Consider the following 15,312-nt stretch of genomic DNA (forward strand, 5'->3'; position numbering starts at 1 on the left):
GGCAGGGGCTGGCGTTGGCCTCGGGCTCCTGCGAGTGCCACAGGTTCAGGGAGGGAAGAAATCAGAGAGGCTCTTTCTGCCGGTCGCCGAGGCTCGGGTGCAGCGTGCCAGGCGGGGTTTGGGAGGGAGGGTGGACAGCCTGAAGGCCTGGGTTGGACCCTGCTAAGCTGCCATTGCATTTGAGCGTTCATGGCCTCCGAAAGAGATGCTTACCTCTAACTGAACTTATCCTTGCTTAATCTTTTCTTTTTTTCCCCGCTCTGCTGCTTTTTTGTGTTCTCAGAGGAAGGAGGAATGCGCGAACGAGAAATCAGGTATTTACTGGAGGCCCGTCTATGAGACGGAGTAAATTAACCAGAGAGATGCAACTGTACTCTACTGGAAAAAACAACCAAACAAAGCTCCTAAGGAAAATAAACGTCCACTTAGGCAGTCAGACACAGCTCACATTCCCCCTTGAGCTCCTTCCATCAGGGGCCCGGAGAGAAGCAGCTTTGAAACAAAAGCCAAAACTCATCGCAGGTTCAGACACAGGCAGTTCATTTCATACAGTATGGTGTTTTGGTTTTTTTTTTTTTTTTAGCATCTGCTGACAATGGCTCTTTCTTTAGGCGGAAATATTGTTGTCAGCTCTGTTACTGGAAGCTTATTTCATCAGATGGGTATAGCACAAGTTTTATTTCAGCTCAGTGTTATACCTTTGAAATGGAATAGCTGTGATCTCATCGCATCAGTCCCCTGTCTCAACTAGATAGTGAGAAGCAGTCTTTCACACACTTTATGAAAGCTTTTTTGTGCATAATTGACTGCACATAGTACACTCACCACTTTTTGATGGCTTGATGCGTGTAACACCTCCTTTTCTTGCCTGTCCTCTTACTAAACTCAATGGCACTGATTTTCAAATCTCTGTTTTTGCAATCTTTAATGCATTTCCCGTGCTTTGTTATCAACAAACCAGTAATCTTTTACTTTTGCCTTTCCTTTCATGAAGGATTCAGGACAGGCTATTCCACTTGTAGTAGAAAGCTGCATTCGTTACATCAATTTGTACGGTAAGTTGATTCAGTAATATCAACAGAAACTTTCTGCAAAGGAAATCAAGTACTTGTAGTTAGCAGTGAAATATAGTAGAGATGCCCACAGCCCTTGCTACATGGGCTCAGGTTATATTTACAGTGGCATTGACTGTGATGTAGCATTGGATGACTGGCAAATATTTAGGTCCTGGTAGCACTTATTCAGGTTAAATTGTTCGTTCAGGCTCCAGGCTGACGGGAGCCGTTTCAATGCTTCGATCTTGGGGGGCCTTGATTGGAGAATATGAGCAGAAATGAATCGTAGCAGGGTGTCCCCTTCTTGCTCTGAGCCTTTCCGGGTGCATCGACTCCTAGTTTCTGCTGTTCTTTACCAGAAAGTACCGTGTAACAGTTATAAATCTTTTCTAAAACATTGTTCTTTTCCAGGCCTTCAGCAGCAGGGCATTTTCAGAGTCCCTGGCTCCCAGGTGGAAGTCAACGACATCAAGAATTCGTTTGAGAGAGGTGTGTTGCCAGGGTGTGCAGCCACAGCTGGGACGCCGTGTCTGAGCAGAGATCGTTGGTGGGAGTTTGTGTGTGTTGGGTGCATTAGATGTTGTGTAAAGCCTGTGCTAAAAGCCTTTCTGCTACAAGACACCAGGAGGTTTTATCCCCTTCTAGGTATCTCAGTATTGTATCTCCAGCAATAGCGAAGAGTCACTTAAGGAAAGAGTATGAGAAGTAGGGGTAGGTGCAGAGATCTCTTCCACAGTCATTAATTAAGAGCATGAAAGCCTCACATGAGAGCCATAAAATAGTTTGTTGGGGATCCATTTTCCTCCTTCCTGCACCGGTTTGTCAAGGGAGGAGCAGCATTGCCACGTGTACCTGGTGCAGTGTTGGTTGTGGAGTTGCCAGTGATTCTGTTGAGAAAATCACATCGAAGGTGCAAGGCTGGCAAGACAGGGCAGAGCAATCCTGCTGTCACCGGGTGAAGGTGAAGCTGTGAAAGGGACAGCCTAGATGGGGGTAATGGCCTCCATGGCATTAATCTTTGAGCAGCATCGGGAGGATCAGGGTAAAGGTGGCCAGGCCAATGAATAAGGAGGTAATGGGCCTTATCAAAGGCTGGAGGATTTGCACATCCAATTTAAGAGGAATCGGTATCCAAATCCCTTAAGTTTTGAAAGCCTTTTGTAGATTTAAGTCAGTACAATGCTATCCAGAACCGTTCAGTCTATTCCAGAGGCATAATTGCATCCTCCAGCCAAGCCTGTCTTCTCAGGCTTTCACCCACCATCGTTTAGATCTGCTCAGATTTCTGAGCTGTTGCCGTAAATGCAAAAGTGCACTGGGCTGGAAACTGTGAAGGAGTACCGATTAATAACATCTTCAGGAAAGGTTTAAAATCTCCACAATAAACTGGGCTATAGCATGTCTCAGCATGATGCTATCAGAGTCCCTTATTAAACCCTCCTCTTGCTGGCAAAATGTGTAGCATCACCATTACACACACAGGAGGGTTTTCTGAGCTGTGGGAAATTTTGGGTTTCCACTGCGTTAGGAAAAAACACTCGCTGTGTTAGTCCAACTTGACAGTAATGCTGGAAATAAAAACTCTTCTCTGGGCAGGTGAAGATCCCCTTGCTGATGATCAAAATGAACGTGACATTAATTCAGTGGCTGGAGTCTTGAAGCTGTATTTCCGAGGACTGGAAAACCCCCTCTTTCCTAAGGAAAGGTTTCAAGATTTGATATCTACTATAAGTAAGTACATGTGGCAGCTCTTCTCAGAGAATAGGGTGGGACAAGAGAACCCATAAATGGGGAGCAAATACACCTGAGTTTTGCAAATAGTAGCTTATGCTGTAAGAAGGGCTATAGGTCTGCAATGGAAGTTGTTAGGAAAAGACTTTAAGTGTGCATTGGCAGCGAGGGAGGCGAGCCATCTTGCTGTGGCTCTTTTAAAATCTTACTAGCATCATGAGGATCACCAGAGTCATCTCCAAGCTTAGGCCAGTGGGCTGCTTAAGCTTAGGCTTAAGCCCATATACACATTCGCCCATATACACTGATGACAAGGGGTCATTAGTTGCTTGAACAGGGTTGGCTGCTGTCCTGCCTGCACAGATCTCTGCGGGTAACAGCGGTTCCTGTGCCTGCCCATCACATGTCAAGCAGCCATGGCTCCTGGGACCCAAAGAGGTTTTGCTGCTTTAGCTCAGTGTCTTCTACTAAACATAAAGTGGAGGTCAGTAACTCTTGGCTACTCAGAAAGCTTCTCTGACCCTTGAGCCTGCAGACTTGGTTTCAGCCTCACTTGTTCAGCTGTTCTCCAAGTGTTTGCTATGTGCGTTTCCTGTACCAAAGAAAACCAGAAAGTGCTCTGGGATGTGAGCAGAGGTAGAAGCTGAGGGTTTTTAATCGTGAAGGGTCTGGGATTGATGTCAGGGAGAGCCTGGTTGCTTCTTGTTCTGTCCTGAATTCTCCTCCCGGCTCTACTTGTTCCTCTGCAACTGAAGAAACAGATATCCCAGCTGGGGTTTATTTCTCTCAGTACCTTGTAGTGATGACATTTATTCATTGGCAAGTTGTGGAAATTACTCCCCTGGGGGAAAGGAAGAAGACAGAATGAATTTGGTGTTTCAGAGATGATGGAGGAGCGTGTTGCGCACTTTGGCTACAGGATGACTTCATTTTACAAGAGAGGCATTGGGGTTGTTTGGGGGTTCGAGTGTCTTGGTATGTGGGTAGCTTCAGGGGGACTGACTGGTGAACATGTGCTGAAGTCCTTCATTTGGCTTTCACTGCCCATGGCTCCTTCCCCCCTCCTTAACGTTAATGTGCATAACTGCTAGAGATTTAGTGATGTCAAGAAAGACAGATGATATCTAGAGGGGAATGACGCAGGGATGGGCTTGTTCCAGGAGAAGAATTTCCTCTTATTTTTCAAGAACAGTTGTTTTATATAGTAGCTTTAGGAAATTGGCTGTTGCCTTTCGGTTTTGATGTGTAAAACAGCACAGCCCACCTGTAACACGGCAAACAAAGGAAGCTGTTTCTGCACCAGTTTCGTGCCCTGGACAGGGATTTTTAACCTGGCTTGCAGCGCTCGCTCCGGCTGCCCTCCCCGAGGGGCTTGCAGCAGGCAGAGTGGGGAGCCTGAGAGGGCACAGCCCGCAGAGAAGGAGACGAGTCCCCTTCAGTGCCAGGAAATGTTCCTGGTGCTTGGTAATGTGACTGTCTGTGTGCTTGCAGATAGGCTTGTGCTTTGGAACCATCCCTAATTAATGCCAATTTGCACAATTTATTAAGCTTTTGGGAGCTTTTCATTGCAAACATCATCTGTTAATTTTCTGGACAGTATTCTTTTCTCTCTGTCTTTATTTTTTCTCATTTTAGCAAGAATCTTCCTTTTCCTCATCTTTCCTTTCTTTTCCTGCTGCTGTTGCTACCTTTCGATTAAGGATAGATTTAAAATGAATTAAAGTGCCTTGTTCCCATTAAAAATCTGACCTTAAGTGCATCTGATTTTCTGCCTCATAAATATAGCCTGCAAATAGGTGTCCCAACCTAAACAGATTGAAGAAACCTTCTTCCTTTGAGAACTGCTGCTCAGTAAAATGCCACCCCTACTGTAGGATATTCTGTCTCATTTTGTAATTACGGCGGAAAGGTTAAATGCAGCCAAGCGGTTTGGGCTCTCCCCCGCAGTGCATCACAAAGCCACCTTGATTTCCCTTGGCTCCTGGTAAGGTATTCTGAGCGAGTTTTTTGCAGCAGGTGCTGCTGCGCATGTCGAGGGCCTCTGAGTGCCCCTGGAAGGCTGCAGAGCCACATCATTCCCTGCCGCTGTGACGGGGAAGCCAGGCTTGCTGGTGACAGATGAAAGGCTGGCTTTTCCTTTTGCCTTATGGGACTGAGAATTTACATGGAAGCATTTCTCAAATACACATGAGAAATAGATGGACAGAAAAGGCACTTTGTTTGCAAAGGTTCATTCAGGGGTGTGCCTGTATTGTCAAGTGATTGATAATTACTCCATTAATTCCTCTGAATTACAGCCAGTTGAAACATTTCTGCTAAGTGAAAAAAGGCAAGTGCTTCAAGACAATTTGTTCCTCTGGGTTTCAGAACAGGTATCTGTTGTTGTAGGTTTTTATCCAGTTCTTACTTATTAATTTTTTTTTTTTACAAATGTCCTCATAAGTGAAACCAAACTGAAGAAGTAGAGAACCCAGTAAGCAATAACAGGGGATAAATACATTCCTCAAAAGGAAAAATTTCCAAAATGAAATATTGTAAAGATTTCAATCTTTGGACTGAAGCCAAATTTTGCTCACAATTTTTGAACAAATGGCAGCCCAACTACATGTTGTCAGTGAATTTTGTTATGATTAGCAAATGTCAAAGTTTGAGCCAGCATAATAAAGTAAGCATCTCTCCACTGATGTGACTTATTCCATGCATCTGAGGCTGACTGCTCTCAGGAAAGCTTTGGTACTCTTTGTCTGCTTTCTGTAAAAAAAAAAAGCCACGGGATTAACTATCTACATAATATATCGAACAGATACTAGCTTAAAAAAATAGAGTAGCTTTGCGGGCTGAAATGTGCTGCCAGCTGCTGCAGGAGCGGCGCTGAGCCCCCTCAGTGGGCCGGTGCTGGAGCGGGGCTCTCGCAGCTCTGCAGGTGAAGGAAGCTGCTGCGCGGGGCTGCAGGAGGGTGGGGGGACGGTGTGGGGTCCCTGGGCGAGTCAGCTGGCACTGAAAGCAAGATCGCTCTAAGTCACCCTCCTTCCTACAGAAGGAGGCTGGTTTCTGATAGCAGCTGTGGGCTTTGCGCACTGCCGTGGAGAGAAGTGAATCTTAAAGTGCTGACTTAGAAGCGGTTCGGATTAAATTCCCATTAAGACCAGTGGGAGACTTGAGCAGAAGGGCTCAGAAGGACCTGATGGTTAACCCATAAGAGTAACATGAATAAAAACCTCATTTAAAAATCTGCACTAGAAAACAAAGCAGTGCTCCATTTTCCAGTGCTGTATTGACTCAAGCTTTTGAGAAGTAAAATAGTTGTTGAGGAATAAACTAAATAATGTATAAACAGTTATTTTAAAAATAAAACCATGGAAATGTCTTTATTTGCTGTTTATACTGAATCTGAACATACATGTGAATTCACCTGTGGAAGAGCACTATGCCCCATTCTCTGCTTGCACTTTAGTGCCAAACCAGTGCATCAAATCTGGAAACGGGCTATTGCTTTCATTGCATAGTGGGCTGCTAGATCTGGAACAAGTCCGTCTGGTGCCATGTTTGGTCCTGAGAAGGTTTAAAGATGTGCTTTCTATCCATGTGTTCCAGAAATCGAGAACCCCACTGAGAGAGTGCACCAGATCCAGCAAATCATCGTCACTCTGCCCCGGGCTGTCATCGTTGTCATGAGATATCTTTTTGCTTTCCTTAATCAGTGAGTCTTTTTTTTCTCTTTCACTGAGTTTCTCCTTACCCTCCTTTTTTTCAGGGCTTCCGTGTCTTTGCTGCATGAGTCCTTTTTGGTATTGCCATGGGGAGTTGTATTTTGCTCCTTCCTCAGCCTTGCCTAGCCATGGCTGTGTGTTCAGGGAGGATGTAAAGCTCGGTGATGATTGCTTTCTTGGGCAGTGGGGGTTTGTTGGTGGGAGATTTTTCTGAGTGAACGGGGAAAATCGGCACTGCACCTCCGTAACACTTGTGCTTGCAGCTTGTCGCAGTACAGCGATGAGAACATGATGGATCCCTACAACCTGGCCATCTGCTTTGGGCCCACTCTGATGCACATTCCAGATGGGCAGGATCCGGTGTCCTGCCAAGCCCATGTCAATGAGGTCATCAAAACCATCATCATTAACCATGAGGGCATCTTCCCCAGCCACAGAGATCTGGAAGGACCTGTCTATGAGAAGTGCATGACTGGAGGGGAGGAGTACTGGTAAGGAGCGGGGGCAGGACTTCATTGTTTGCAGAACTTAACCTTAACAAGGGGATCTGGCTTTATCTTCTGGCATTGTACATTAAGAGTGAACCTGTGACAAAATGCAGGGCTTTGGCTTGATTCCTAGTAGACAGAGAATTGACCCCAGCTCACGTGAGTGTAGGAGAAGGGCTCTTGGGAGCAGATCCCCGAGAGGATGGGGTGTGAGGAGAGCTTTGGGAAGTTCTTAATATTCAGGGCAGCTGAGCACAGTGCTGGGGTGAATTTGCCCCTCTGTAGAAGGGGCATGCCTCTTTGCATGTATTCCTGTTAAATGTTATGAATTAGGTGTGCAAGTGATACATATTTGATATGCTTGTACTGTTTTACACTGGTTAAGAATCTTACTCCATACCAGGCTGTCTGTGTGGTTCTTAGTTATAAATACCTTCATAAAACTAAGAGGTTTTTGCACACCTAACCAATTAGTCTCTACTTGTATACGTCCATTTTGCTTTTCATTTTAACCTTGCTGGTGAAAACAGAGGCAGTTTCACTGAGGTTTTTTTTTTCATTTTTCTCATGCTGACTCAGCATTACAAACCTCAGTAGAAACTTCAGGAGAAAATTGTTTCCAACATGGATATTAATATTTATAAAAAATCTTTTAGCTGCAGATTCACAGAAGTGTGTTCAGAGCAAAACAGAATTTTAGGTTAATTCTAACCAAATTCCTCTTAGGCTGGAATTTTTGAGTAGAGTCCCATAGTTCCATCATAATTGCATAAGTTGGATGAAATCCCTTAGCCCAAAGTTAACCTGAACCTTCCAGCTCCTTTTGTTTTGTCAGCATTAGAAGACAGATGAGTTTGTATTAGCTAGGGATGGGATCAGCCGTGTGCGATTGCATTGCATCGCGTCTTCCTGGTGCACAATTTGTCCTACTTGGTATACCCAGAATAGGAAAACTCCATAAACAAACTCCCACATTAGAAGTGTAAGTGATATTACACATTTGTCTTAGAGGATGCTGGAATTCTAAACTGACATTCAGATCTGACTTTTAACAAACCAGTATTTATAACAGATTTGAACTGATTCACGTGCAGGTTTTATACATTTCTGAGACCTAGTCTTCCCTGACACTGATCACCTGCCACCATCCTTACTAATGCAAGCGGGGGATAAAATACTAAAACTCATTGTGAATGAGTGAGTGGAACATTCTAACTTGGTGTCACTTTATATTTTTTTTACCAAATACAAGTAAGATGCATGAGCAACAGAATGTGATGTTCTGGGCCTGAAGATCGTGGTGCGAGTGTCTGCTGTTCTCAAAGCAAGTTCAGAGATCTGCTGTGATTTAAAATGACTATCTCAGTCCTATAGAAACTAAAACCATAACTCTTTCAAGTGTCACTGGGGCTGGAATTTCCCTCAACAACTTACTTTTGCTAAGTGCCTCGGGAACAGAATCTCATTCTTTCTTTGAAAGCACGGTGTATTTTATTTCAGCGACAGCCCGCACAGCGAGCCAGGCACCATTGATGAGGTTGACCATGACAACGGCACGGAGCCACACACCAGTGATGACGGTGAGCAGAGACGTGAGCACAGACAGAAAATCGGGTCTGTGTTAGAAAAGCTGTGCATGCAGGAAAGCAGTGTGCACTTTGCTCCTAGTCAGATTAGGGGCTGGACTAGCGGCTGGCACTTTAGTGGGGGACAGTGTTTCTGTGTGCTTGGTAATGCATATGCGTATTAATAGATGTTGCTTATAGGTTTTTATCATAGGATGTGCATGGCCTTTCGCAGTGGCCTGACTCCATGGCAGGGTGCAGGGGCTGGTTTTTTGGAGCTGTTCTGTGAGATTCCATTAATCCCATGTGTGACTTCTTTTTCCTTTTCCTTGTCATCTGTGCTTACATGCAGCCATGCGGTGAGGACACGCTGTGTGAAATGGCTTACGAGAACAGGAGGGGAGATGGGGAGCTGATGTGGCAGGGGACCAGCTCTGTTCACTCCGGGCCCTTGGATGCACTGTGGGGAAAACAGTGAATGTCAGTGCCTCCATTGGGGGTCCTCTGAAGTGAGGGGGTCTTTCAGCTGTTTTCATTATGTTGTTGATCATCCCTGGTCAAGCAGCCATCTCCTTGGCAGAAACTAAATGCCTCTGTACTCGAGTGAGCTGCAGCCTGGTTTTCCCTGCAGTCTGTTCTGTTTCCTTTGGTGACGAAACGCCTGCGCATGCCTGCTTGTGTCAGGCCCATGGAGCTGGCTGGCTTCAGGGGGGCGAAGCAAGACGTGTTGTGAGCCAGGACCGTGCGGACGGGTGCAGCCAGGTGTGAATCCCTTGCAATTGGGTGCATCATCAGTGTTTCGTAACCCTCTGGAGGAGGCTCAGGTCCAGCTTTCTGTAAGCTTGTATCTGCCTGCGCTTCTGGGTAAACCAGCTCGGAGTTTCACGTATGGGCTCTCAGTAAAAGCTTTGAAGCTCACGGTGATCACAAAGGCAGGCGTGGAAACGGGGGCGCTGGCAGAGCTGGGCAAGAAGCGTGTTCGCTCCAGGGCACAGTACCAAAGCGGGAGGATGCATTGTGCCTCCCGTGCCCTGGAGGCACCGGTAGCTTGGCCACGGGGCGAGTCCGGGAGATCCCACTGGCACTACTGAGGGGCGGCGAATGTGCGACCCCACGACACTGTTTAATGGCAGGACTATGCCGTGTGGAAGGGCACTGGGGAGCTGAATGCCTCTCCTGCTTTCCTGATGGCCACTGTTTCCTTGGGTGTGTCCTGCCCTGACAAAACACTGACGCCTTCCGAGGCTGGCGGGTGGCAGGAGGGCTTGCCTGGCTGGCTGGCACCGCGGGGAGGGGAAGGGCGCAGCTGGGCCAGACAGCTCAGGACCTGCTTTCAGGTACAGACAGGAGCCGACAGGACTAGAAGATGAAGGAGAGCAAGCTGCCATTTAGCCAATTTTATGCTTGGGTGGTCACATTAGTGGCTCTGATTGGAGTTTCTGGATGATTAACTGCGGTGCAAGTGTGGAGAAGAGGAGCAGCTTTATTTTGTGAATTTACATATTCCTTCTTCACCTCTCCCTCGCCCCATGCACCCTCCCTGCTGGGAGACTCAACATTTTACCAGGGCTGTGAGAGCCCTCCTGGTTTCCTCCCCTGCTGTGTTTCCTCCAGAGCATTCCCCCTTGATCCTGCTGTAGTGCTCCCAAGCGCCCTGCTGCTCGTATTGGTGTGGGTGTGTATTTTAAGCTGGGGAAAATCAGTCTGCTGAAACGACCTGTCCTGTCCCATGTGAGGTGGGGAATGGGGCAGGGGTCTGATGCAGAATCTCCCATGACCTCCTCCGGTGTCTCCTCCTCTGTGTGGGTTTTGTCGCTGAGTAGAGCATCCTGATTGCTGCTGATGCCAAGCCTGTGGTTAGTGACGAGGCAGACGGAGCAGAGCAAGTTTCCATGTTTTAATGGGAGTGTGACAGATCTGGAGGAACTGGGCGGATTTGCCCTGTTTAGCTTTGTCATTGCCTGTCTGCCAGTCTCCAGGTGGGGTTTAAAATGACCAGGTGTCTCAAATAATCAAGGTACATTAACTGCTTGCTTGCTGGCTCTGATAGTGGCTAGAGGTAGTTGGGTGGTGGCAGCCTGCTTTTTCACCCCTGTCTCAGAGAGAAGTGAGGCAGAGTGCTGCTCCTGCCAGTGAGGAGAGAAATGCTGTCACCGCTTTGCAATCGCTGTGGTTTCTCCGGGATTCAGTGCTCCCAGCTGGACACAGATTTGCAGAAGAGCTGGGCTCCTCAATGCCAACCAGGCTCCTCTTTGGGTGCACCAGCAGCTCCCACTGTGATGCCCTTGGCCAGGGGCTCAAAGGTTCCTGGTGGGCTCATGACCTCCCAGAGTGAAGTCATGCCTCAGCCCTCTTGAATTTCAGGCCCTGAGCTCCCAATTTGTGAATCCCTGGTGTTCGGTAGAGCTTAAATTAGGAAAAGTTGAGAAGCAGTGAGATAGAGTGCTGGGAAGGTCTGCAGATGTGGGGGTGTGATGCAGAGCAGTTGCCTGGCCAGAGCCGGTATCATTGTTTCTATGGGGATTTGTTACTTGTCAATAATTCAGGCCAAACTGTCTCCAGGATAAGGAAAGGAAGAGAAGGTAAGTGGGGCTTTGATCACAGTATCTGACACAGCTTGACAAGATCCCAGTCTGGAGGATAATGGGGTTCTGTAACCAAAGAAATCACTTTATAGGTAAAAAATGGGAGTGTTGGTGACGATGCCATATGCACACAGGGAAATTTCAACTACTCCCCATCTGGTTTGTAGCTTTTTGTAATTGCTGGTAGTTCGTGGTCTGTGAGAAATTCCAGGAAGGCTGGAAGAACAAAAAGAATTGATCAGTCTAAAAATAAGATGGTTTGTACTCAGTGTAAGATGCTCTCGGGAAGCTAGGGCAGCAGCATTACTGCTGTTCTGGCAAGATGTCTCTTTCTAGGATTTATTGTGCTCTCATGATTGTTGAACTAAGCTTTTCTCTATTTGTGCTTCTCTCCTTTGCAGAAGTGGAGCAGATTGAAGCCATAGCAAAGTTTGACTACATTGGACGATCTCCACGAGAGCTCTCCTTTAAGAAAGGGGCCTCACTCCTCCTGTACCATCGGGCATCAGAAGACTGGTGGGAAGGGAGACATAATGGTGTGGATGGCCTCATACCCCACCAGTACATTGTGGTGCAAGACATGTGAGTAAAGTGGCGTGTGTTGATCCAGGATGTTAAAATCACATACCTACACAAGGTCCACTTTAGCCACCTAAAATAGGGGGTCAGATTTTCCAAGGTTTAATGACTTTGGTGAGAAATCTGGACCTGTTCACATCTGCCTCGCCATGTGTTGGCTCAGATTGTTTCTCGTTCAAGCCAAGCACTATAAATACTGTACTTCAGTGTGCCTGAACCCCATCTCTCATTGACTCCTAAGAGGGGTCCTTCACAGATGCCGCTTCTGTTACAAATACTGAACCTGGATTAATTAAAATGGCAGCTACAGCACAGGGGGATATGGAGACGTGATGTTCACTTTTTCCAAGCTCCAGGTGCTGTCTGAAATGGTGGCCTTGGTCCAGCCCTTTGTTAACAAAGTCTGGAGCTGCTGGAGTGGTGATGTTCAGATCCACATTGTGGCTGGGTCCTAGCCTCTCTCCTGGGGCAGAGCCCTGTTACTGATGGGGGTCTCCTTTTCCTAGGGATGATGCGTTCTCCGACAGCCTGAGCCAGAAGGCGGACAGCGAGGCAAGCAGCGGCCCACTGCTGGACGATAAAGCCTCCTCCAAGAACGACATCCAGTCTCCGACAGATCATATTGTGGACTATGGCTTTGGGGGAGTAATGGGCCGGTAGGGAAACTCTCATTTTCCTATAAACACAGAGGTGGTCACTGTCATATCCTGGGAGAGTCAATGTGTGGTGTAGGGCAAGACAGAAGGGAAGGCTCCAGTAAGCACTGCAGAATAATATAAGCATGGAGGGGATTTTCATGTGCATTGCTAATGTAGACCTTAACAAGTAAAGAAGTTACAATGCTGTCCCTTTCTTGGCACTGGCTAAAATGTCTATCTTCCCTCTTGCCTTAGTCTTCTGGAGCTGAAAGGCTTGAGTTTGGTTTGATATGAACTCTCAGAGCTGAGCAATTGTCTGACAGCATGCAACCAGACACTTTCGATCTGATGGACGGTGACCTAGTCTTGTGATGGATTCTTTGCAGAGTGAGATTGAGGTCTGACGGTGCAGCTATCCCTCGCCGTCGAAGCGGGGGGGACACCCACAGCCCGCCCCGAGGGATGGGTCCTGGCATAGACACTCCTCCTCGAGCAGCGGCCTGCCCTAGCAGCCCCCACAAAATACCTCTTAACAGGGGCAGGATTGAGAGTCCTGAAAAGCGCAGAATGGCGACATTCGGCAGTGCAGGCAGCATCAATTTCCCAGACAGGAAGGCCTTGTCTGATGGCCACCCGCTGAGATCGACCTGTGGATCGACTAGACACAGTAGTCTTGGAGATCAGAAATCTCTAGAAGCAGAAGCGCTTGCTGAGGTAAGAGGGTTGTGAAGTGGCTCTCGGTGCCCAGGGATCGAGAAGCTAAAATAAAATCACTGGCGTAGTGCCACAGAGCCCCTTCCATCTCAACACACTTGAGAATTACAGTGCTGTTGTAGCTGCAATGGTTTGAAGAGAAAAATGAGCAGCTAGCAGCTTGCCTGCTTTTCCAACTGTATTGGTTGGTCTAATAAAAGATACTGCCTCCTTCCACAAACCTTGTTTCTTCAAAAGAATAGGCAGAAGCGTTCGATCCACCACCAAAACGCGCTGGCAGCTCTTACCTCCCGTGGGGAGGGAAGCGCATTATCTTCATCTGATGCTCCATAAGGAGCTTAGGAGGAGAAAACTGGATTTGCCAAATCAGAATTTGACCGATGCTCAGTGTTTGGAGAAAAGTGCTTCAGGTTTGTTACTGGCTATTTGTAGCTAGGACCTCAAAATGTTAGTCTAATCCCAATATGATGCCTCCAGCCGTGCAACATCATCGGCGTCATGTTAGGCCATCGGTTCCATGGGCTCGTTAAATTCATGTTACTTCCAGCATAGCCTGCAGGTCTCCTCTCTCTATGGCTGGCAGGAGGCCCCCAGCCAGGTATCAGTCAGGTTATACCAAACCTGTTAACATCTTGGAGAATGGTCCTTTCACAGAGCTGGCTGCAGAATTCTCCAGCCCCTCAGGGACCACCTAGTTCAGGTACAGTCCCTGTCAATGTGTTCGAACAGCCGTGGGGGGCTGGGAGCGCTGTGGACAGTTCAGCTTCCCTTGTTTCAGCAGTTTACCGGCAGTTTTCTTCGTGCCACCCTCCAGTGGGAGCAGCAGCTGTGGGGCGGTCGGTGATGCCCAGGCAGAGGGGTGCAGCTGCTGGGGAGGCTGCAGCCCACCACCTGGCAGTAGCTCGTGTGCCACAGGGTTTGCCAGGCTGTTTTATGTAGAATCAGCTGCTTTCAGTGGGATAATTAATGATGATTGCAGAAAGGAAGAATTCTTACTGTCCTGTTTGCTTTTCCACCAGCCACGCTCCTTGTTCTCTTGCTCTGCAGCACGCTACCCAGCTTCTCTGTCCGTCAAGAGCTTGCGTTTGGTGTGATCACTTTACAAAGTTATGGTCGTAGCACAGTGCGTGCCCTGCGCGATGGCTCAAGCTGGGGCACTGCGTCTGCCTTGGGACGGGATAACATCATGCACGAAGTCCCTGGGCTCGGCTGATGGCCGAGCTGATGACCCCGCAGCGGTGCCCGGGTGCAGTGCAGGGCTGTGGGGTCCCTCCAGAAGGATGGGTGAATGCTGAGGACGGAGCACGATATGCACAATTTTCTTGGTTTTGGGTTGTTTCTTTAAACTTTGGAAAAGAGGTTCAGCTGATGTAAATAAATACTTACCTTGACGTCTGTAGGACTGCTGGACTTGGTAGTGCTGGGGCTTAGCTCTGGGAGAATATTTTTACTCATTATCTGAACAGCTTAATAGAATTAATTGGAGCTAACTTGGTAATTATTTCCCTTCTGCTGATCCTCTGAACTTTATCTGAAGCTCACCGAGCTTTTTGTACGCATTATAAAATTAAGGACTCGTCTACACAAGGACAGCAAGGAGAGTTAACTAGAGCTACCTTTTAAAGGATTGAATCAGTTGCCTTAAATCACTTTTCAGATGGTCTCCTTCTGAGTTAGTGGCCTTCATTGAGTTAGGGCGGATTTAAGCAAAGCCAAACTAGGACCTCTCTATTTCTGAATGAGACGATCAGCATTACAGTTGTAGACAATTTAGCTAATTTACTTTAAATGGGCACTTCTAGTTGAACTGGGTTCGCCTTCTGGAGGTTCTCCGTGGACGGATCCATGGATGCCGTGCCTAGGAGACATGACCTGAGGTGGGCGGGCGGTGAGGGGCTGGGGACGGTCTCACCTCGGCTGCCTCCCCACACACAGGGAGAGGCCTTGTTGCTGCCTCTCTTTTATTTATGGCGAGCTGCCATCGTGTTGCTCGCTCTGCATACGTGCCTGTGCATTTCTGCCCCACATGTGCCATTGCCCTGTAGACACAGGGACAGCAGAGGTCCCATACATCTGATGGAGGGCCTCCTTTTTTGGGGAAAAAACAGCCTCAGTGCTGCCGAGGAGTGTGGAGATGTCCTGCCTCGTTGGAGATGTGGGCAGGCTGGTGTTCTCCTCATTGCTCGTGGTGCTCGGGGTTTGCTCCCTTTGGAGCTGGTGACCAAACTCCTGTTGACTTGGGAGATG

At 47.6% G+C, this 15,312-nt stretch overlaps 1 protein-coding gene across 1 annotated transcript in view; it reads left to right on the forward strand.

Annotated features, from left to right (window-relative positions):
• Positions 1 to 988: 988 nt before the first annotated feature.
• Positions 989 to 15,312, forward strand: part of LOC104080231 (SLIT-ROBO Rho GTPase-activating protein 3) — a gene marked incomplete at its 3' end in the record, with an annotated part of 14,723 nt that continues 399 nt past the window's right edge. The window contains exons 1-9 of the mRNA XM_009582545.1: positions 989 to 1,055; positions 1,467 to 1,544; positions 2,652 to 2,786; positions 6,381 to 6,486; positions 6,760 to 6,987; positions 8,485 to 8,564; positions 11,536 to 11,716; positions 12,220 to 12,369; positions 12,738 to 13,065. Of these exons, the coding sequence (XP_009580840.1) occupies positions 989 to 1,055; positions 1,467 to 1,544; positions 2,652 to 2,786; positions 6,381 to 6,486; positions 6,760 to 6,987; positions 8,485 to 8,564; positions 11,536 to 11,716; positions 12,220 to 12,369; positions 12,738 to 13,065 (1,353 nt within the window). The remainder of the gene's footprint in view (positions 1,056 to 1,466; positions 1,545 to 2,651; positions 2,787 to 6,380; positions 6,487 to 6,759; positions 6,988 to 8,484; positions 8,565 to 11,535; positions 11,717 to 12,219; positions 12,370 to 12,737; positions 13,066 to 15,312) is intronic.

This window comes from Fulmarus glacialis, unplaced genomic scaffold, assembly GCF_000690835.1.
Source record: "Fulmarus glacialis isolate BGI_N327 unplaced genomic scaffold, ASM69083v1 scaffold33207, whole genome shotgun sequence".
Taxonomy (NCBI): Eukaryota; Metazoa; Chordata; class Aves; order Procellariiformes; family Procellariidae; genus Fulmarus; species Fulmarus glacialis.